Source organism: Thunnus maccoyii, chromosome 18 (genome assembly GCF_910596095.1).
Source record: "Thunnus maccoyii chromosome 18, fThuMac1.1, whole genome shotgun sequence".
NCBI lineage: Eukaryota > Metazoa > Chordata > Actinopteri > Scombriformes > Scombridae > Thunnus > Thunnus maccoyii.
Window position 1 is genome coordinate 4,584,477 of NC_056550.1, and position 21,523 is coordinate 4,605,999.

The window sequence follows — 21,523 nt, forward strand, 5'->3', positions numbered from 1 at the left end:
AGTTTGTATTTCAAGTTTTCTTTGTATAAATTTGGTCCCAGTTGTCCATACCAGCTTGTAGCCTCAACAGGATGTGTATTTTCATCGATAAAAGAACTTGTAAATAAGACAGGGCAGTCCTGTTTGTGTGAGGATATGTCTCCACCTCTTGTATGTAGTGTAATTATATATATTTTCAATTTTTAAATATGTGTTCATCACACTGTTTATTCATGTTCTGTGTTCTTCCTTTATTTCCTCCTGCCTCTCCTCCCTTGCCTCCACTCATCTTCCCCAGCCTCACCAACTGGTGGTGTGTCTGTTCTCTTTATTCCCCAATGTCAGAAAATGAGTACAGAATATTTTTGAAAAGACAAAAGTGTTGTTATTTTTCTTGTTGTCTCCATTAGATGTTTGAGCTTCATTGTGCAGAATGATGCAGAGTTTGACACTAGAAGGCTGCTTTTAATTTCAACTACTGAAGGGGGGAAGTTTATCTTGTGTTTGAGTTTTATAAGTGTAGATATGTGCATGATTTATGACATCACCACTACTTTGGAACATACATGTACTGAGAGGTAAAATCAGTAAAGATTGTTACCCATTGTACTTGTTTTGGAGATTCTTATCACACATTATAGATGTATACAGTTTTACCAGAAGGTAGGTACTCATTGTGAGATTTATGTTTTCACATATTGCCCAGCCACTTTAGAGACTCAGATAAATTCATTTGATGGATGCATGGATGAGCTGTTGATAACTGCACGCCACCAAGCTTTGGGATATCAGTGAAAAAAGAGAAAAATAATCAGCATTTAACAAAACGATGAGAGTGACAATATTGGGAAACAAACTGACAAAGACAGATTATAATAACATTAAATAAAATGCATGATCTACATTGTTAGGCTTGTCAATCACATTTAAAACATGAGTCTACACATGCGACCGTGCAAATTGATATTTGGGCATGCAGTACTGTTACACATGGATGCCCGGGATTAGTAAAGCACTATTACATAGCAAAAGTGAAACATACAGTTGGCCACCAAACTTTTAAGTATAATCTATGTATTAACCATCTAGCATCAGTAATGGTAAAGAGGAATCACGCCAATCGTGTTACCACATAATTAACATATAATGTCAAAGACAAACCCATGAAGAGAGAAGATAGCCAGCTGGCCAGTTGAGAAGTGGGTTTTTCCTTCATACATCCATGGCATCTATCCACTTCCATTGCACACAAACGCTAAAGAGTTCAGACCGCACAACCATTACCTTGTAATAAAGCACAATATTACGTTAATACACGTTAACTTTGTGCAATATTAGGCTTTATTATCAATTTGCATGGACATTAGCAATACATCTGACATAGTACATAAAGATTGATTATTAAATTAACATAATTTAGGCAGTGCTGCTGCCTAATAAACAAATACTAGCTGCTGTGGCTACTAGTATGAGCCATGGTACAAGCAAGCAAGCTCATGAACACGTGGTGCTACAAGCATGCAAACTGTTGTTCATGTGAATGAGCCAACCTCTTATGTTTGAGCTGTTCCAAACCTTAACAGTTGGGAGGCGGGGTTAGAGGAAATGCTAGTGCACTTGCTCTATGGGCCATGGATGTATAAAGAGAACTGGATACAGGAAGAGTGCCAGGCTTTGAAGCAAATTTGACATAGCGGCCAAACCGTTTAATTACAATGTCACATGATGCACACTGGCCCAAAAAGACTTTTTCCCATAGACTTACATTGTGAAAGAGATGTCTGTAAATCAGCGGATAAATTTCTTTGAGCGTCACAACCCCCGCGAAATGACTTGTCTCACTATCAGAATTAAATCCGTTCGGCCCGATCACATTTCAAAAGCCTTGAAAAGCCGCATGATTGAATAGTTTTATCCCCATTCAAGTTAGCCGGAGGGCTAAACTGGAAGTAGTCGACTCGGCCAGCAAAAGTCACTAGTGCGCATGCTCTATGGGCTGCACAATGTGGAAGATCTGGATACTTTCATATTTGGAAGTCCATTTTTTTTGCTTCATGCGCCACTGAGCAACTTTCATAGGAATGAACGGGACCCCGCCTCCGATGCTGTATCCAGTTCTCTTTATATATCCATGCTATAGGCCCAATGATCCCGGAAGAGCCGGAAAGTCAAACCTTTTTGGCTTCATACACCACTGAGTAACATTCATAGAAATGACCGGAGTCCCACGCCCAACGCTGTATCCAGTTCTCTATATACAGCCATGAGGCTAATAGTCAATATGAACCTGATACTATCATCAAATTTACAATGAATCTTCTATAATCCCACAGGAGCTTGACTGTCCTAAATCCACAAAATTGTAAATACAAAGAGGTGGGCCAGTGTTCATGTCTAACTATGTATAATTACGGTACATGTCTTTATTCTTGGTTTGCCTTCAGCTTGAAAAGTTCCTTGCCAGTGTTGATGCTGCTTTGGTAAGTCTAGTGGACATTTGCTAACATCCTAAAGCTACATTACTGTTCTATTTTGGGTTCATAAAGCAGCCTTCCTGAACTTGAAAATATGCATTTGGATAACAGTAAACTAACTGCAAGCTAAATACACAACACATCAAATGTTTACCATTATTATCTACAGCATTCTCAAGTACAATTAAACCCACCTGGGTCACAGGAGAGCCCGCACCATCGCCCATCATAAAATTCAGGACCTGCGGCGGGATGAATGCAACGGAACCACCTGCCCTCTGATTGGACAGATTGACTCTACGTTTCCTGTAAAAACGGTGAAAATTCCTACTCGTAACTCGTAATTTGTAGCTTTTAACTTCAGTGTTGCACACAAAGGTAGCGAATGTGTGTGTCCATCTCTCATGTAATTTCACTTTTGTACACACAAGTGGGAAATTTGTGTGACCGTCTCTCAGACTTTGTGAAACCTCACTGTTGAAAATATTCCTGCACAAATTTTAATCACATATACACAAAATATTTTTACAGCTACAAAACATTATAACACATGCAAATTATATGTGTGCACAAAACCTTTTCACACATGCACAAAATATTTCTACAGTTGCAAAACTTTATTACACATTCACAAACCATTTCACAAGCTTAAAATATTAATGACCCTTATTTGCTTCCATACACTGTAAGCTACCAAATTGCACACAGAGAAATTCAGCAACCAGCTGGTGAACATAGTGGAGCATTTAGCAGATAAAGAGCTGAAGATATTTTCCTCAGGAGTTGGTGGAGACCAAAATAGAGCTAAAAGGAGAGTGAATATTGGACATTCATCAGATGGCCAGAAACTCAACTCCAAATGAATGTTAAGTTTGTTATGTGTCTACTTGACATGTAAATATGTAATTGTTTGCAAATACATTTACCTTAATGAACGAATGTTGTGTTTTCAGTTTATTCTGCTGCCCACAGTGGCCAAAAAACCCCCAAACTTAAATACAGCTTTAATCATGTATTAGATCCACCAAACCTTTATCAGATCAACTATTTAAATGTAAACTAAAAATTATACTCTTCTTGCTTTTTGATTTCCAGTTTCCTCAACGCTGACTTGCTGACTGCTCCTCCGAGCAAGCTACCCTCACTCCTCCTGCTGTCCGAGGAAGTATGTGTCTCATTTTCCCTGTCCTACTCTTCCTCCTTCTTGCCTTTTATTCCCCCCCATTCCTTTTTCCATCGGTTGAGTGCTTGCGGTTGTGTCCACACGAGTGCATTTGTTATGAGCACGCTGAACTAGTGGACTGTCGTGCCCGTGGGTTCGAGCACGTTCCCAGAGGCCTCCCACATGGCACATGGCTGCTGGAGCTGGGAGGAAACAATTTGAGTGAGATTGGCACCCGAGCCTTCACTGGACTGTGGTCCCTGCGGGTGCTGGTGCTCACCCACAGCCAGATACAAGAAATCCAACCACAGGTAAGGATGGAGGGATGGAGAACTATAGAAGGCAAAATCTTCTGAGGAAAATTTATGTTTGTCTCTTTTTAAAATTGTACTGTAGACATGTTACACTAAACGCATATGTCATTTCTGCTGCTAGGGGTCTCTCAATCAAACTATTACAAAGACGGAGTTTGATGACACTGTGAAGTAGCGTGCGATCATGAGAGTTGTTGTCTTAATTGTTAACCAGCTTCTCTCATTTAAGATTCCATCATCGTTCAGCAGATTTTTACCAGGAGCTGAATTACCTGCAGAGGCCTCCTCTCCAAAACAAACAGGCCCAGTGATTAAAACCAGTAAAAACACTGACTAAAGCAGTTTCACGATAAAAATCAGTGTTTCTGTGACACTGTTCGGTAGTTGTGTAACGGAACGTAGTTGATCTGTGATCCCTACGGGTTGCCCCCCACGGTTCAGCACATATGTGAACCGCGGATTAACTGCGCTCTAACTTTGCTCTGTTTGTTTCTCTAAAATCCTTCATCTGATTAAAATATACCGTTAAAAACGACCAAGATTCAAAAAGTTTAGTTAAGTGCGGCTTGAAGTGCCACCGTATTTTATGAACACAGTTGGAATGTCAATTTAAATGAAAGAACAGAAGGTAATTGGAATGGATGGTGGGAAAAAGGATGGAGGATAAAGGATTGCTCAGATAAAAGATTAAAGGGAGAGGTGAAGTGAAGGAAGGAGGGAAAGAGGGAAGGAGGAATGTAAAAAAGAAAGTCTGTCTGTTTTTCTCTTTCTCCAGGCATTTTTCTCGTTGTCCTTCCTGGAGAAGCTGGATCTGAGCTGGAACCAGTTAAAATCTCTCCCTGTCGACTTCTCCACCAGTCTGTCTGCTCTCAGAGAGCTTCGACTGGAGCACAACAACTTATGTCATATATCTGGATACAGGTAGCTGTCTGTCTGTCTGCCCTCAGAAGTTTATCCATCTTCCACCATCATACTCCATATTGATATCAGCTTCCTCTAGCTCCTCCTCAGAACAGGGACTGACATACATTTGCTCATAAAAATGTAATGCCCTCTTCTTTTCATGTTGACAGTCTTTGCCCTCAAAGTAATTTATTTTCGTTGATGAGATTTTGGTAGAATTACATTTCAAAGGAACTTTATGTTTATCACACTTCACAACCCATCATCCATTTGATACAAGGTGGTGCACCAGGTCCACTTTGCAGAATACTTGCGTGGTACTTAAGCAAAGTAAACCAGGGCCTGTAGATAGTAAGTGTCTCAGAATAAGTAATCATACCAAACTGGAAAAAACAGTTGCAGATTTCAAGTGAGTAAAAAATACTTTCAGAACCAGCTGATTCTCCCACTTCTTTATTATTTATCCACCCTCTCATCCAACACACCAGTTTGCTATGGGTGTATCAGGGCCACTGTGCCATGCAAGTTGAACCATCAGTAGATGAAGCTACTGACAACAGCGTTCAGCACATGTGGATTGAGCTTCCTGTCTGCCTGCCTGTCTCTGTGTCTCACCCTGTCCTTTCCTCCTGCTGTCAGCTTGGAGTATCTGGACAACATGGAGAAGCTGGACCTCAGTCATAACCAGTTGGTGTCGGTCGGCCCTGGTGTGTTTAGGGGCCTCTCCAGGCTCAGACAGCTTTACCTGCACAACAACAGACTGTCTGTGGTGCAGCAGGGGAGCCTGGATATGCTGCCTGGATTAGAGGTGCATAAAATACTATTGAAATGACTCTGTGTATGTACCAGGTTGTCTCTATACCTGTCTGTCTATAACCTGTCTGTCTGTGCAGGTGCTCCAGCTGAATAATAACAACATCTCTCAGATAGAGAGTGATGCACTGGCTCCTCTCTACAGCCTGGCTGTTCTGGCTCTGGAGGGAAACAACCTGCGTCACCTCAAGTTTAAAACTTTCATCAGCCTGCATACAACAGCTACACACATCCAGCTGTCAGGTCTCTAATGTCACTAATACTCTTATCTTAATCACCTCCTTTTTAACTTTTTGTTTTTGACTTTTGTTGTTGATCTTGTGGAGATGCACTACTCTTATTTAAAATATGTATTTTTTCATTATTCAGTTGTATGAGGATTAGACATAGAATACTGGAAAAAACTGAAAAGTCCTGCATTCAAATATGTACTTGAAGTGACTGTCATGAGGATTTTTATGTGATTATAGAAATCTGTTTTTAGAAAAATGAAACTGTTCTGGTAAAAATGGATCTGGTCTGTATGTTGCTTTCAGCCCATTTATCTTAGTTTCTCCATGTCAAATCCATAGAGTGTGGAGGAGTGCAATGCTAAATCAGAGTAGTACTGCACAGTATATTGTAAATTTTACTCATTGTCATGAACATTTTGTGTTAAATCATATCATGTGACATATTACATCTTAATGCTGTAAATTAACATCTACGTCTTACATCTCAAAACTGTGTGTCAATTTTGTACTTGAGTAAATGTACTTACATTTCCACCTTCACCATCACCATTGGTAGTCATATTTAAATGCAGTGATGTGATGTCTTAGAAATGACTTTGAAAAGTTGCATACTGCTAGAATTGAGAGTAATGTGAATGTGGTACGGTAGAGTAGCTAGAATAGCAGAAAGTTGGTTGTATGCATATCCTGTATTTGCCAGGTGCAGGAAACCAGATACAATGATGGGAAAAAACTAAAAAAAAGTATATTTCTGATTTCGAGGGACACTACACCTCAGGATATTGACACACTTACTGTATGTGAATGCTGCCTTCTTTTTTGACTGATCACCTTTTGACTCTGCACATTTGTGAGCCTACACTAGCATTTTTTTTATTTAGCTCCTTTTGACCTTTTCATGAACTTTTCTTGTCCTTCCAGGCAACCCATGGAGCTGTGACTGTGAGCTGCATCGCGTCTTTAGCAAAATCTTGCACGTTCGCCATCTTCACATTGTTGACTACCGCAATGTGACGTGCCAGGACCCACCGCAGCTGGCCGGGGCTTCGCTGGCTTGGGTGGACAGCCAGCTCTGCATCGCAGAGACCGCCACCGTACTCGTTATCACTGTCACCGTGCTGGTCACTGTGGTGGCGGCTTTGGTGATGGCAGAAAGGAACAGGAAGAGGAACCATGGAAAGAAATGGGAAACAGAGTCACAGAGCCCCCCGTCCTGAGAGCCTGTATTAAACCAGTGAGAGGAGGAGGGGACCTGACAGTATGGAAACACTGAGACTGAAGCGTGAACTCCCAGCCTCCTGTTGTGAAAAACAGGCCTGCAGCATGAAGCACGAAGATGGCTGCCTCAAAAGGATGATTACTGAAATGTACTAATTTCCTTTTTTTTTTTTTTTTGAAATTTAAAGACATGTACTATATGTCTGGAAAATCTGAAGGCATGTGGTTTGAGTTTTTGCATTTTCTTTTTTCAGTTTAAGCAATAGTTCCCGTACCTTAATGCCCCTATGTGTAGAATTTCTTTGTTTTTCTTTGTAGAAAAAAATAGAGCAATGCAAGTGAAAAGTGGTGCAACCTATGTGTTGTTTTCAGTCTGTTTTGATACCACCACCAGGAGTCACCAAAGTCACAAATTTAAATAGCTATGGAGGTTGTTGTTGACGACCACGTGATTAATGAGCTCAGACTAAATTCACAGTCACTAACAGGTCAGAATCTCTTATTTAGTCTAATTTACAGTGCTTTGTTATGCATGACAAGGAGCTGAATTGTTACAATATGATTATCAGAAAAAAACAAAATTATCACACTGGCTAACTATTGTAAGTTACTGCATGTGCTCCAACCAACTTTATTGTCTTGTGAGAAGTCAGGGTTAAATGATATACCATATTTTCTCTAATAGTGACTGGGGCCTTTATTTACCTCAACTGCAGGGGGTACCAGGCCTTTATTGGAAGCAGGCTTATATTAGAGAGAGGCCTTTATTCCTAATTCCCTTGTTTGATAAGTACATTTGCTCATATTTTAGTACGAAGCCTCCCTGTTTTCTGATCTGCTTCCATTTGCTCTGTTAAATTTTTGTTACTGCATTATGCTATTAATAAAAGCCTTCATTTCCCAACTTTTATTGTGAGACATTACACAAACATTTCAATTTAACTTGTGTGAAGTATGACCGGTCAAGTACCGGAGGGGAAATATGGCCAGTGTCAGTTAAAAACTAAACAACTCTGAGGTAACGTTACGCTGGATATATACATTAATAGCCAGTTTACAGCACAGTGAAATATCAATCAGCTGTCTCTCTAACGTTAGCTCCAAGCTAACTTTCTTCCTCCCACCTCCAGCTAGCCGTGCTCTCCTCTTGTCAGCTAACAGCAGCTCATGCTTCTGTTTTTTCCAGTATCTGATTCTTTTCGGGTCAGTGTCAAAATCTCTCGCAGCTTTCGCTCCTTAATTTTCCTCCGCATATTACAAAACTCTCTCTATGAATTTGACGTCAAACTGCTGTCTGATGTCAAACAAATTTGACAAACAGAATTTCTGAGGGAAAAAATGGTTTGGCATAGCTTTCAGACTTTCTGTGAAAAGTACTCTTCACTAAATACAATACTTGTATTATGCACAAATATAGTAGTAATACATTGGCACTCTACATTGAATTCATTTTGGAATATCAAGAAAACGGAGTGCAACTGAAAAGAACAGACAATAGACTATATGCAGGTAAGCAAGCTAGCTATTATCAATAGATAGATGGCTGGCTTATTTAGTGCTTAACTGAATCAAACCTCCGTTTTTAATACCACTTAACGCTAACGCAGATAGCATACGGAAGTGGGCCACTTCAGGCAATGATGCAACACTGCTGACCTTCTTCTGGCCCAGACAAAATGTATGTGAGCCTGAAATGGCCCACATGTAAAATAGAAAATGTGGCCCAAATGTCCCAAGTCAAATGTGGGCCTTTTCTGGTAAAGATGCGGTGCTCCACGATACCACGTTTTAAGAGATTGCAGCAAATTAACGAAAAACATTTGTGAGATTCGGCAGCAAAGTGCATGCAAATGGATGACTTTGTAAAACGGTGGGTTCTAGAGTTGCATGGTTCAACTATGGTTGTCTACTCAGGTCGAACTCATTTTTTCATCCATTTTTCAGCTAACGTTAAACTGCTACCAATTTTATCTGCTGAACAGCAACATTGGGACATATTCCATATATTCTAGGTTGCAGGTAGCCTAGCTAAATTCCCTCTCAGAGTGTGTACGTGTCTGTGTGAGAGAGAAAGGGTGCATGAGTGAGTGAGCATACCATATTACAAACCAATATAACTATTATTTAGATTGATACAGAATATCACTAAACCAGACAATTCCATTGATTTATATATCCCTCAATGTTTTGCAGTCAGAGTAAGGCCGGTCAGTCTCAAGGAAATGCACAAAGACTGAGACAACAGGAGGCAGAAGGAGAGGCACAAGGGCAGAGACACCAAGAGGCACAGAGAGATGAGAGCCACAGGGAGGCGAGACAAGAGCCACAAGGAGAGACAGTAGATGCACAGGGAGAGAGACAGTTGGAGAGTATGGAGATGCAACAAGAAGCACAGGGAGAGACACAACAAGAGGCAAAGACAGGAACCTAGGCAGGCCAAATGATAATCCTGGCTGTGACACCAACAGATGAGCCAGTGCCACTGACATCAAAAGACCTATCCAAAACCAGGACAGCAAGAGCCCATACAGTGGACTCCTGGGGATATGACTGGCTCTGCTATGAAAAAGACAATGGTGTCGTTTACAAAGTCGGGTGTATCATATGTAGGGACTACTATAAAAGGAGTCACGGAAAGGGCCCTTTGCACACAGGTGAAGAAAAACTTTGCAGCACCATATATTTCACACACTACAAATGTTAAAAAAGACACTGCCAATACACACAATCCATGACCGTGAGAGACCTTCTTCATGCCCTGGTAAAGTGTTAGCCATTCTACTGCACCTTGATGGTGCACTTTGATGGAAGCACAAACAAAGGCATATCAGAGAAAGAGGTGGTCAGCATCAAGCTCATTGAAAATGCCACACCAAGAATCAGACTACTTGGGTAGGATAGGTAGGTTTTAGTAAGAGGCATAAATAGCCAAATGGCCTTGCCCCTAAAATGCCGAAATTCCAAGCCTGGTACTTCTATTTCCTCACCTTTTTAAAATCTCATTTTTGAAAAATAATGTCACATTATGTTTCAGACAATTATTACTAATGGTTTGTCTTTTGTTTTCACATTCACTGTCAGGCTCATAGTTCTCTAGCTGAGTTACAACACAGTTTATGTGTGTGTGAGAGAGAGAAACAACTACCTGTGGAAACTTGTTGAAACTTGAAAATGTTCAGTGAGTGAACCCTTTATTGTACAAGTAGACATCTGCTGCAGAAAGCAAGTTTCTTTTTGTTTCATTTTTGGTGGATATATCACCTTGTTTTCTAGCATTCCAAAATGTCTTTGTATGATGTGTTTACATTGTGAAGGATTACATATATTAGTGTAAATATTCCAATAGTTGAATTGTTGCTATCATGGCTCAGTTTGTTTCATCTGTCTAACATAATAAATGGTTTGTTGCCTGTCCTCAGGCCTGGTGTTAACTTTAACTCCGAGCAGGTACTGAATGTGGATTTTGATGGATGGAAAAAAGCTACAAAAACCTCAGACAGGTGGTGCTGTTGATCAAATGAGGGCAATAATAGATCTATTGGATGAGACAGATACAAGAAACATTGCTGTGTAAAGGTTTTTTCAGCATAAGGAGGTATATCTAATCCTTTTGGAAACTGATGAATGGTAAATATAAGGTTAATGCAGATCCTGTATCTTCAAAGTAAATTGTTTTGCATTGAGTTTATAGAACTGAAAACTGCCTCTGGGAGTCAGTTATGCTGCCTTTGCTCCTCCTGAACTCCAACTTTTGAGCTCTGAGTTACAGTTCTAAGTCTAGGTAAAAGGGCTGGGTGATGGGGCGTGAAGATTAAACCTATTAACTGTATATAAAGATAGACGACACATCTTCTCTTCCTACCGCTATGTTACTTAGCTGACTTTCTCCCCTGCTGTATTCTCCACAAGATTTTGGCACTTCATCAATTGACTCAAGCACAGAGGCACATTGACTGACATCAACAGCTTTTTCTTTAGTTCTTTGGTGACATCCTTTAAGGACTGTTGCTCTGAAAATACACACTCTGTCACGTCTTACCAGGACTTTTTCTGTGGTTTTTGGACTCTTGTGTATTTTGTTCTCTTGAATTTCAGCGTTGCATTTGTATTGCCTGTTTGTGTTTTTTTCTCTGTTTCCCTAGTGTGTTCCTCCTGTGTTTATGTGCACCTCCTCTCACCTGCCCTGCATTACCCTGGTTAGCCTAGCCCTGCTCCTAGTGTCTTCCCAGTTTATCTGCCCCCAGTCTGCCCGTTTGTTGTGTCACCTGTTGCCTATTTACTTTAGTTCCTGTTTTATTTTGAAATATTTTCTCCTTGTGTCTTGTCACCTTTACTTCCTGTGTTTGATTGCCTCATGTGTTTCACCTGTGTCTCGTTTCCCTCACCTGTGTCTAGTTTGCGATCACCCTGTGTATTTATAGTCCAGTTTTCAGTTTGGTCTTTGTCAAGTCGTCTGCTTTCGTGCTGTGTATGTGCCGACTTTTTTTCCCTGCGGTTTTTTCCTGTGTTTATGGTCTTTGTTCCTGGTCCCAGTGTCTCTTGTGACTTTTGAGTTTATTCATTAAATATTCAGCATCGTATCTAACCTGCCTGCCGTCTCTGCATCTGGGTCCTCCTGCTCCACTCACCCTCCACCCTGACACACTCTCCTTTGATGTGCAAGTTTTAACCCAAACCATGATCTTTCTGTAATCGTAACCAATTGGTTTTTGTGCCTAAACCTAACCAAATCTTAATCACAGCATTGTCACACTATAAAACATAATTTTTAACAATCATGTCAAAATACACTAAGATAATAAAGGAAAAAGATGACAGCGGTAGCTTAATCAGAACACCTAAACATAAATAACAGCAGTGCATCATTATTGGTTGTCAGACACTGATAGTGTGACCTGACAAAACAGACTTTTATATATTACTGAAGTCTTCTGCTAAATTTCGTCATGTTTCACTCAGTAGAACTCTTGATTTAATAACTGAGCAGTTATAAAAATGTGTAAACTGTGTCAATAAGGCAGATGAGCATCACATTTATTCACTTTACATGGAACTGAAATTAATACCAATGTTAAATATTTGCCAAATGAGTTAGCGTCTGTTCACAAGTGGTAAGAAATCATAAATTATCTTTTCGGAGTAGATGTTTACCATTAAGCTTGACTCTGTTAAATTTAACAATATGTTAATGGAGATTTTCTTCTAACAGTAGGAAACAGTTTCTAGACTTTATTTGCCTCATCATCGGTCATTTAAAGAGTAAATTAACTTATCAAACAGACTTTTCCCCATTTACTCGGTTCTTCTGATGAATTGGGTGTCACGTTTCACAAAGTAGAACTCTTGACTTAATGAAACCACATTATAAAACTTGTGTGGATGTGCTGACTGGAGGTTTTTCGAGATGTCAAACAGAAACGTTACACATCTTACTTTTATTTAACTTAGTTCACAGAAGAGCTGTTAAAGTTAAATATCAGCTGAAATGAAAAGTCTTTCTTTAGGAGTCAGATACAAAGTCATATGTTATGATTTATACATTATCTGTTAAACAGTGTAACATGTTAACGGAGTCTGGGAAGTAGTAAGACCGGCAGTCACTGAACTCAAATCAAGAGTGTGTATTTTCAGAGCGACGGGCCTTCGGATTAGTGAGCTTCTGTTTTTGGGATAACAGGCTGTCGCACTATGGGCTTTTGGTCTAATGGGACGTTTTTCGAGCTAATGGGGTTACGGAATAATGGGCTTTCGGACCAATGGGCAGTTCCTGTAGAATCTACCCGAAGGAGCACTGAAGCTGTTCTGGCAGCTTGTGGTGGCCCAACACCTTACTAAGACACTTCATGTTGATTTTTTTCTTTATCACTTGTCTGTATGAATAATGTTTATGATGAATCGATTATTATTTTTAAGAAATCAGGCTATAACAAACAGTACCTAGCTCTTGAAAAAGAATAACAATATTGTTATGTTGATATGGCCAACTTACCAAAACTTGAAAGGACAGAAATATGTAATAGAAAATTTTAATAGTATCTAAGGGGGTGAGAAGTTTGAGAACCACTGACTCAGACTCTGAGCTTTGTGCAATCAATTATTTTAGATTTTGTAAATTTATGCTGTAGCTGTAGGATTAAAAGACTAGACAGCCCGAGGTTTTAATAGATGCTTAGGCTACATGTTTGCTTTCATCAACAAAATGACAACACTAATGATGCACTTGAATGGGGAATGACAAGAGCAGCACCGGTTGTTGTGGTTGCTGGATACTCCGTCCCTATGGCAAGCTGTTTTAATATATATTTGCTAAACTGGACTATCCGGAAGTAAGATTATAGTTATCTACATAATTTTGACTAGTTATAATTTCAGTTCAAGATATATACAATGTCATTCTGACCAGTAAAAACTAAATCTAGGATATATAAAATGGACAATGTAGATATCGTAGATATGTAGAATCTACTGTATAATTCTTTTCCGGTCAGTATTCATTCATTTTGGAGCGGTAAACTCCCTGTGAAGCTCTTGTTCTCATGACAGGGAAGGAGTTAGTAGACCAAACCTTGTGGATATATTACACTCACATGGAGCAGTAACTACAGATATATTTGTAAGAATTCTAATTATCACTTTAAGGCTATAAGTAGCTCCTAACTTGCCGATTTAGGAGCAGCTCATAAAATCATGGGCATGTCACTCCTAACTTTAGAACTCTTACACAGAGCATTTCACAAAGCATTTTACTTCTAAAATCAACTCCTAAATCTGTGAGAGGTTGGAAGTAGTGAAGAGTCGGGATGCACCAATACCATTTTTTCAGACTGAGTATGAGTATTCAGTACTCACTTTAGGGTACTTGCCAAATGCTAACATGAGTACTGACATGAGATGAGCGAGTACACCATTATCTGTATCTGTTCAACCAACTAAATTATCTGTATCCATATCCATACTTGGGATGGGTGGGATTTAAACTGGACATGGGTGGTTCTAACCAAAAGTTGGTATTTTAAGCCTAAAATTATGTTGATCAGAAGTTGCTATAGTTATTTATTAGAAAACTATTTACAGAACAGCCTCAGAATTGTGCTTCAGATCAATGTTTTTGATCACAAGAGTAAGGGAACTATATATAGTACAAGTTTTTTTATAAACATGAATAAATAAACTTAAGTGAATCAATGAACACAACACATGCAGTATTAAGTGTAGCGGGTTTGACACTTTTAAATGAAGAGTGGTACCAGTCAGAGTCATATCTGACAAATAATAATTATAAAATAGAAAGAAAATAGCTCAGTCAAACCATACAAAACAATAAAGCCAATAGCAAGTAATGAAACATATGTGCCAGCACTGCAAAAACAAATAGACCACAACTTTGTTCAGTTTTTAATAGGTGTATTAAATCAAGCAAGCAAAGCAATATTGATGTGTGTGGAACTTGTCCTACAGTGTCTGTTTGTTTTCCCCATAACCCCAAAAAAGTTCAGTTCAATCCAGTTCACAACCACAAACAGAAAGACAACTCAAGAATCTGCTTGGGTTTTACCTGTTTTACCTTTTAATTCTGACTTCGGATATACACATCCACCGGAGTATTCCTCCTTCGGACAGACTCCAGAGACAAGGCTTATGTTTTACCAGGAGTTGGCTACAATGATACAGATTTTACAACGCGATCTGATGCTGTAGGTAAAGCTGGTGTATCTCTTCTCCATTGACCAAAAACACTGGTGGCGATTGGTGGCGGTGAGATTGTGGGTGTTAACTGTGGGAAACATGAATGAACTCTTTTTTTTTTTTTTTAATTATATTTAATTTTCATCACACAAAAAAATTTGTAAAATTAGCAAAAATAAAACAAACACAAAAAGTCAGACTAGACAGAAAAAATACAACGTTTCAGCCTATATCATTAAGAAAAAGTGTATGGCTAAAAAAAAAAAAGCAGCAAAACTAGATATCATACAGTAAGGACTTCTGATAACAAGTGGAAGAGTTAAGGTGTCTAATAATTGGGCCCCAGATACTCTCAAATTTTTCATGAAAACCTTGTGTGTTGCTTTGAAGCCTCTTGAGATCCCTAAGACTAGTTCCCCAAACCATCTGGAGAAACAAGGAGCGCTGGCAGCCTTCCATTCCTTGAAAATTATCCTCTTTGCTATTAACATACCAAACATAAGGATCTGCTGGACTGTTAATGTGATCAATTCTTCATGTGAGGTCAAGTGGCTATTCGGGGGTCACATTCAGTGACACCACAGTGACAGTGACACATTATTGGTAAGATTCAGACATTAAATTGACATGTTACAGAATTGCCTGAGTCATATTAATAGCTGTATTTTGACATTTCAATAGGTTATGTAATAGATGTAAAATACCAGAGAAGTAAACGAAGCAAAATACATGAAAGTTAATCTGTGGTGTTGGGAGAGCTCTGTGTGTGTGCACCTCTGCTGACTAAAGATACACAAACTGAGGCTTTTACTCTTTGCAGTTTCCATTACGGACCAATCTGTGCTGAAAGGTGGAGGAAAGCCTGAAATACTGAAAAGCGCTCTGCTCACTGTAAACAGTAACTTTACTGCCTGTAATACATCCACTGCCTGTATGTGATTGGTAATGTGCAGCACATTAATTCTCCCCCTCCCTCTGACATTCCATGTTAAGTTCTGCTCTGTCAGATTAAAATACCAGTTTTGAGGACCAAAAATATGCGGGGCTCGGCTCAAAACATTTGGGGCTGAAGTGGTATCGGCCCACCAGACCTGCAGGATGGACCCAAAGCTTTGGCACCATGCTCACAGCTGCTTTTCACTGTTGCTGTTGACATCATGGGTGCAGCCACGTGTACAATTGGGATTTTCTCAGTATTGGGCTGCACATTTCAGCCCACTTTCTTTACATTGTACAGTTACTGTGTGATCTTAGATTAGATCTTTAGGAATTTTAGAGGAACATATAAATCTGGGCTGAGAAAAAAATAGATCCTCCTTTCCTTTCCCCCCAAAAGACAGATTACACTTCCTTCAGTCAAAAATAAATAAATACATAAATAATTGCACCTTCCCCATCTAATAATTTTTGTACAGTCCCTTACTATTAGGTTTGTTTGGAGTGAACAATTACAAAATATGATTTGCTTTGTGGTTGTTTATTTGCTTCATTTACTATCAAGCTAAATATTATAATGTTAGCTAGCTAAGTAAACCATTGTAAAACCATCTCACTTGTCTTTTTACCTCTTTTGATTGCCAACTTCACTTTTTTTTTTGAAAAAACATAATTGCCTGATTGCCTGTCCCCCAGAATCAGCAATAGGGCCCCCAAGAAGCTCTAGTATTGTTTCTGATACAAAAAGAAGTCTATCATACTGTTCTATTCAGGCAAAAAATGACAACAACAACAAAACACTTTACATGTGTGATCCATAATGTAAAATTAAAAACAAGCTTTTAATTTCAGGCTTCTTGAGGGCACTCCCCCGCCTCTGTCTGCCAGATGTTCTCATACATTTTTAACATTTATTCTTACTGTCAGACAGACAGACAGTCAGTGGTGGAGACAGAGTTCTTTATGAGCACCATATGTCTCCAGACATCACAGAGGATTACTGCTGGACTGATGGAGGAAAAGAGAAAAAAAGACAGTCCTATTGAGGTCAAAGAGAAGGACAGATGTCAAGACGATTACTGCCGGACAGGAATACTTTTATTGAATGTGTGTGTGTTGGATGGGATAAAAGAGGCCAGACAGGTCCAACAGCAGAATGCTGTTCTCTTGTCCTTGCTGTGTGTCTCCAGTGTCACATATATTAATTATTTCAGATTAATTAAGATTTGAAATGTCATATCTTATTGGAACAGAAACTGTGGCAATCCCAAAAATTATTCAGTCAGGGACTGTGTAACTGAAAGCTGAATGGAAGGACTGGTCACATCATGAATGGAGACGAATTTGAACTCTGTCTCTGTTTTAGGTAGGAGGTTTTAAGGCTGAGCAGAACAGACAGGAACAACAAGGATTAGAGAGAGATTTACTTTGCAGTGACTGACTGACTGCAGGAATAAAGAATTACAGTGAGGGAAAATGTCCCATTTGGTAAAATAGGAGTTCTGCAGCCTTCCATCATTCTCTCCTGCCTCCCTGTTGAGAGGAGCTGAAATGTGAGAAAGTAAAGGAAGCAAGGATGCATGTTAGCTAAATGGAATGCACTCTAAAGTTTAAAGGCCTGTAGATTTGGTGGCACTTGTGGTTATTGGTGGCAATAGTGAATGCATTTTAATTATAAAGGTCCTAGGTTTTCATTTGAAATGACACTTGACCACTGCACACACACCTTGAGCAGCTACTTTGTCAGAAATGTAACACAAGAAAATCTGTTTATAGAGCAGCCAAACAAACTATGGGACGAACTTTCATTGCATCACACTGTTTCAATAAAGGAGACTGAAGAAGACAGTAACAATACAAAATGCAAACATACTGTATCTAATGGCTGTTGTCAACCATAAATAGTATCAAAAATGAGGTTTGATGCAATGAAAATTACATTATGTGAGGTATGCAGAATTGCGGACTTTGGAACGTTTGCAGAAAGGGCTCAAAGAGACTGCAAGGAAGCCCAATGGTCAGCCCTGATCCCTCGTTTTGTTTGTATGTGTGTGTGTGTGTGTGATGGGCATGAGTTAGACAAATAGATTTTGTAACAAAAAAGCAGCAGGTGGACTTTGCCTGTGCTGGGTAGAGAGATACTTTAATAGAAGCCTGGCAGTGTGTCAGTGCTGTTCAGCTTGCAGCAGGAAGATGAGCTCCACCAAGGTAACTGTCTGTCTGTCTGTCTGCATACCTGTATATCTGTCCTGTCTGGTTCTTAATTTGTCTTTTAGTTACAATTTGTGTTGTTGTTTTTTTTTTTTTTGTTACAGATATGTTCAGCTTTGGATACTGTGACAGTGTTGTGTGTAACCAGTTTGATTGTAGCTAGGCCGGTGGAATTGGTGAGTGATCTGACCTTTGACCCACAACCTTAAACTTAGCTTTTTACTGACTCAACAAAACCATCTCCCTCCTGACTTTCTCCACAGATCCCCAGTCAGACAGCAGCCAGACAAGAGGGTAGGTAGTGTGTAGCTAATGTGTAAAGCTACACACTGTGTGTAAACATATGAGGTACTGATGGTATTTGTTATAATACTGTATATTATGACACAGAAATTAGCTGTCAGCTATTTTACATTTCATTGAGACATGAATATGTGTCCCAGGGGCCGCTGTTCTTTTTTTCGCCGCCTGTCAGGGCCAGCTGAGAGAAGTCCAGTTCAACCCAATCATCTTCAACCAGGTTTCGTTGAACCAGGGCTCTGCCTACAACAATGACACGGGTGTGTTCACTGCACCAGTTGCTGGCATCTACCAGTTTGTGTTTGCTGCCCAGCTCTGCCGCGGAGACCACAACAACATGTGGTACTTGACAGTCAATGGGAAGGAGAAGATGCTCTGCCATGCTCAGGTACACTAGACTAAACTAGACTACACAATTCAAACAAGGAAATTAGCTCAACAGAAAGCAACTAGACTAGCAAAGACAAAACTGGTAGTCAAAAGTCCAGAGCAACTGGAGGACAGTCTGCTTTGCAAAGGTAGATAATAGTGAACTCAGACTAGAGTAGATTATCACCCTAGTCTACTTTACAGTAAAGCTAACAAGACACTAAATAAACTAAATCAGATGAGAATAAAATTAACAGAATTTAAAGTTATCTAATAATCTCAATATGATTTGTCTACCACAGCATACATTTTTCTCTCTAAGTCACATGTCCTGTGTTCTCCTTTGAGAAAAAAAACCCCAAAGGAGAATTTTAAATTTTATATTTTTTGATTTCATGATGGAGCCCCCTAGTTTTGCATTAATTGATGGAAAACTGTTAGTTAACCTGACAGCATTCTGCTATACAATACAACAGCCACAGACTCTGAACAACCCACATTAGCTTTCCCGCGTAAGTCTCCCTTTGCTCTAACTCACAAACATAAAAGGTGGATAGATGTTATATCCTGCACCTTAGCTTGTTGGACTGGGGAAAAGTGCAAAAAGAGAAAAGTGCACTGCTTACTTCAGTTTTCACATTAGATCAGCTAATTAGCAGCTAATTAGCTGCTCAGCTGCAGCACATTAAACAGCATGTTAACATACCTGCAAATGTCACTTTGGTCCCATTAGATGCTGGTCTGGTTCTTACTATTCAATACAACTGCTAACAACACACACTCTGCCCATAACATGTTTGCTACAGTGTTTGTTTGCTCTCTCTCTCTCTCTCTCTCTCTCTCTCTCTCTCTCTCTCTCTCTCTCTCTCTCTCTCTCATTACATTACAAAACTAATGCACAAAAAAGTTGACATTATTTTGATGACTAAATGTGATTTCAGTCTTGGTTGATTTGGCAATAACTGTGGTAAAAGCTCAGTGTGGCGCCTCCTTCTTCTCCATCACTCAGTGCAGTATTTAAAACTGATCCGCTGTCAGAAAATGCAGAAAATCACCATGTCTTGTTTTGTGGAAGCACCTCGGGGCCACAAACTCTGTAACAAATACAAATTGCATTTCCTGTGACCACATAACAACCAAAGCCACTCTGTGTCTTGCTAGTTGAAGGCTTTTAATGTGAAGCAGCAAATATTTTGTTTGCATTAGCAGTAACTTGATGCAGCTCTGTGCAGTAACAGTAACGCTGGTTTACTTGCTGCATCATTTCTCGTGAATCCTTCATGCATGGATAGGTTGAATGGCGGACTCTGCCACCAACAACGAAAACTACTATATAGAGAGGTAATCATAGAATGTAAATACATTGAACGGGTATTACTGAGAACATGCCAACAGTAAATAGCATCTATGACAGGATTCTAACTTTAAGGTTCAACAGTGAGCAGCTCCAACAGACAAGGATGAAGTAGATTAAAGTAGACCAGACCTGGACTCAACAATAGACTAATAGACAATAGAGAGTTAAAGTAACACCACATAAACCACACTGGACAAGAGTAAACTTAGCTAGTCTAAACTAGAGTGCACTAGGCTAAACTAAAGAAGACACTCTTAAATCATGTGATTAAAAAATTAGCCTTTTGTGAAAACGTTTATCTACTTATGAAGGTGATTGAAAGCTCTGGAAAAAAAGCTAGAAAGTGAACCTTATGTTAAAATAATTTTAACATTAATGAAAACAAAACAGATGAGAATTATTTGTACCCTGAACAAACGACTCAGAACTGAGTTAAACCAAACTTAATTACAGAAAAGTGAATTCAGCTGAACAACCCTTTTTAGTCACATTCAGCAGGCAAGAAGACACATGACAAAGTGCACAAATTTAAAGTGAAATTTAAACAGCTAGATTTAGAAACAGGACAATGTCACTAAAAATGACATACCCTCCTTCCCTCCCCAGATATCTGGTAGTGACACAACCCTCAACACCTGTTACTTAATGGAGGCGCTGAATATAGGTGACCAGGTGTGGGTAAAGCAGAGCATGGGGAGTTGTGCTTGGGCCAGCACTACCTCCAAAACCATCACCTTCTCTGGCATGTTGCTGGCAAGTGGAGGTGCATCCAAGCTGGGAGAGGAGTACATCTCTGGCAGCACCTTTCCACCGCCCAGCCTGGACAGCAACAGGAGCATGGAGGCCAGCTCTGCAGGCCCGAGTGCCACTTTGTCCAGCATGGCTGTTGCCCTGCTGCTCCTCTGTCTAGTCCTTGATTAATCACAGCAAAGTTAAAGATACATATATTTTATGTGTATAACATTTGTATGACATTTTTGTGTATGTGTATGACATTTTTGTAATGTGCATTAGAGCTCACCATAGAGGCATACCAGGAATTTGGCTGAATTAGTGTTGATGTTCAGTGGGAAGTTCTGTGCTGGCAGGAATAACAGTCAGTGGTGTAAGCACCAACTATCCAGCAGATGGAGACACCTAACTGATAATGTCCATACATCTACAGTTGGGATGTAGGATATTATTCATGTGCTGTATACTTGCTCTGAAGATAAATGTCATACACTATGGAATCCTAATTAGAAGTATGAGGGTATTTACATGTACCTGAAGAGGGTAAAAATGTCCATTTCATTTATTCATGTGAGAACTGTGAAAGAATAATGCCAGGTTTTATTTAAGACGTCTTCTTCATACAGGATTGTATGTGTGATTGTATGCTGATGTAAGCAGACTGATGCATGCTGTTATTTGGCTAAATGTAAATAATTAAGTTTCTGGTGCTCCTGAACCGGACAAACAACTTGTTCACCTTGGAAGCTCAAATATACAGAAGTTCCTAATGAGACATTTGTCATTTTTCTCTTTCATCCTCACCATAAATGAACACAGCATTACACCTCTAAAAG

At 39.5% G+C, this 21,523-nt stretch overlaps 2 protein-coding genes across 2 annotated transcripts; both read left to right on the plus strand.

Moving 5' to 3' along the window:
• The first annotated feature begins 3,521 nt into the window (after nucleotides 1-3,521).
• LOC121884891 (leucine-rich repeat-containing protein 24) lies at nucleotides 3,522-8,336 on the plus strand. Its single transcript, XM_042393981.1, has 6 exons — nucleotides 3,522-3,618; nucleotides 3,723-3,926; nucleotides 4,705-4,850; nucleotides 5,472-5,640; nucleotides 5,726-5,888; nucleotides 6,800-8,336. The coding sequence occupies exons 4-6, from the start codon at nucleotides 5,491-5,493 to the stop codon at nucleotides 7,093-7,095; spliced, it is 609 nt and encodes a 202-aa protein (XP_042249915.1). The 5' UTR covers nucleotides 3,522-3,618; nucleotides 3,723-3,926; nucleotides 4,705-4,850; nucleotides 5,472-5,490; the 3' UTR covers nucleotides 7,096-8,336.
• A 7,055-nt stretch (nucleotides 8,337-15,391) lies between these two features.
• LOC121884889 (multimerin-2-like) lies at nucleotides 15,392-21,428 on the plus strand. Its single transcript, XM_042393980.1, has 5 exons — nucleotides 15,392-17,926; nucleotides 18,034-18,105; nucleotides 18,193-18,223; nucleotides 18,373-18,617; nucleotides 20,562-21,428. The coding sequence occupies exons 1-5, from the start codon at nucleotides 17,912-17,914 to the stop codon at nucleotides 20,874-20,876; spliced, it is 678 nt and encodes a 225-aa protein (XP_042249914.1). The 5' UTR covers nucleotides 15,392-17,911; the 3' UTR covers nucleotides 20,877-21,428.
• The last annotated feature ends 95 nt before the right edge of the window (nucleotides 21,429-21,523 follow it).

Coding starts and splice junctions, on each gene's coding strand:
- LOC121884891 (XM_042393981.1), top strand. CDS start 5,491: ATGGAGAAGCTGGACCTCAGTCATAACCAGTTGGTGTCGGTCGGCCCT. Junction 5,641..5,725: donor ATATGCTGCCTGGATTAGAG/GTGCATAAAATA, acceptor CTGTCTGTGCAG/GTGCTCCAGCTGAATAATAA. Junction 5,889..6,799: donor TACACACATCCAGCTGTCAG/GTCTCTAATGTC, acceptor TTGTCCTTCCAG/GCAACCCATGGAGCTGTGAC.
- LOC121884889 (XM_042393980.1), top strand. Junction 18,106..18,192: donor TAGCTAGGCCGGTGGAATTG/GTGAGTGATCTG, acceptor CTTTCTCCACAG/ATCCCCAGTCAGACAGCAGC. Junction 18,618..20,561: donor AGATGCTCTGCCATGCTCAG/GTACACTAGACT, acceptor TTCCCTCCCCAG/ATATCTGGTAGTGACACAAC.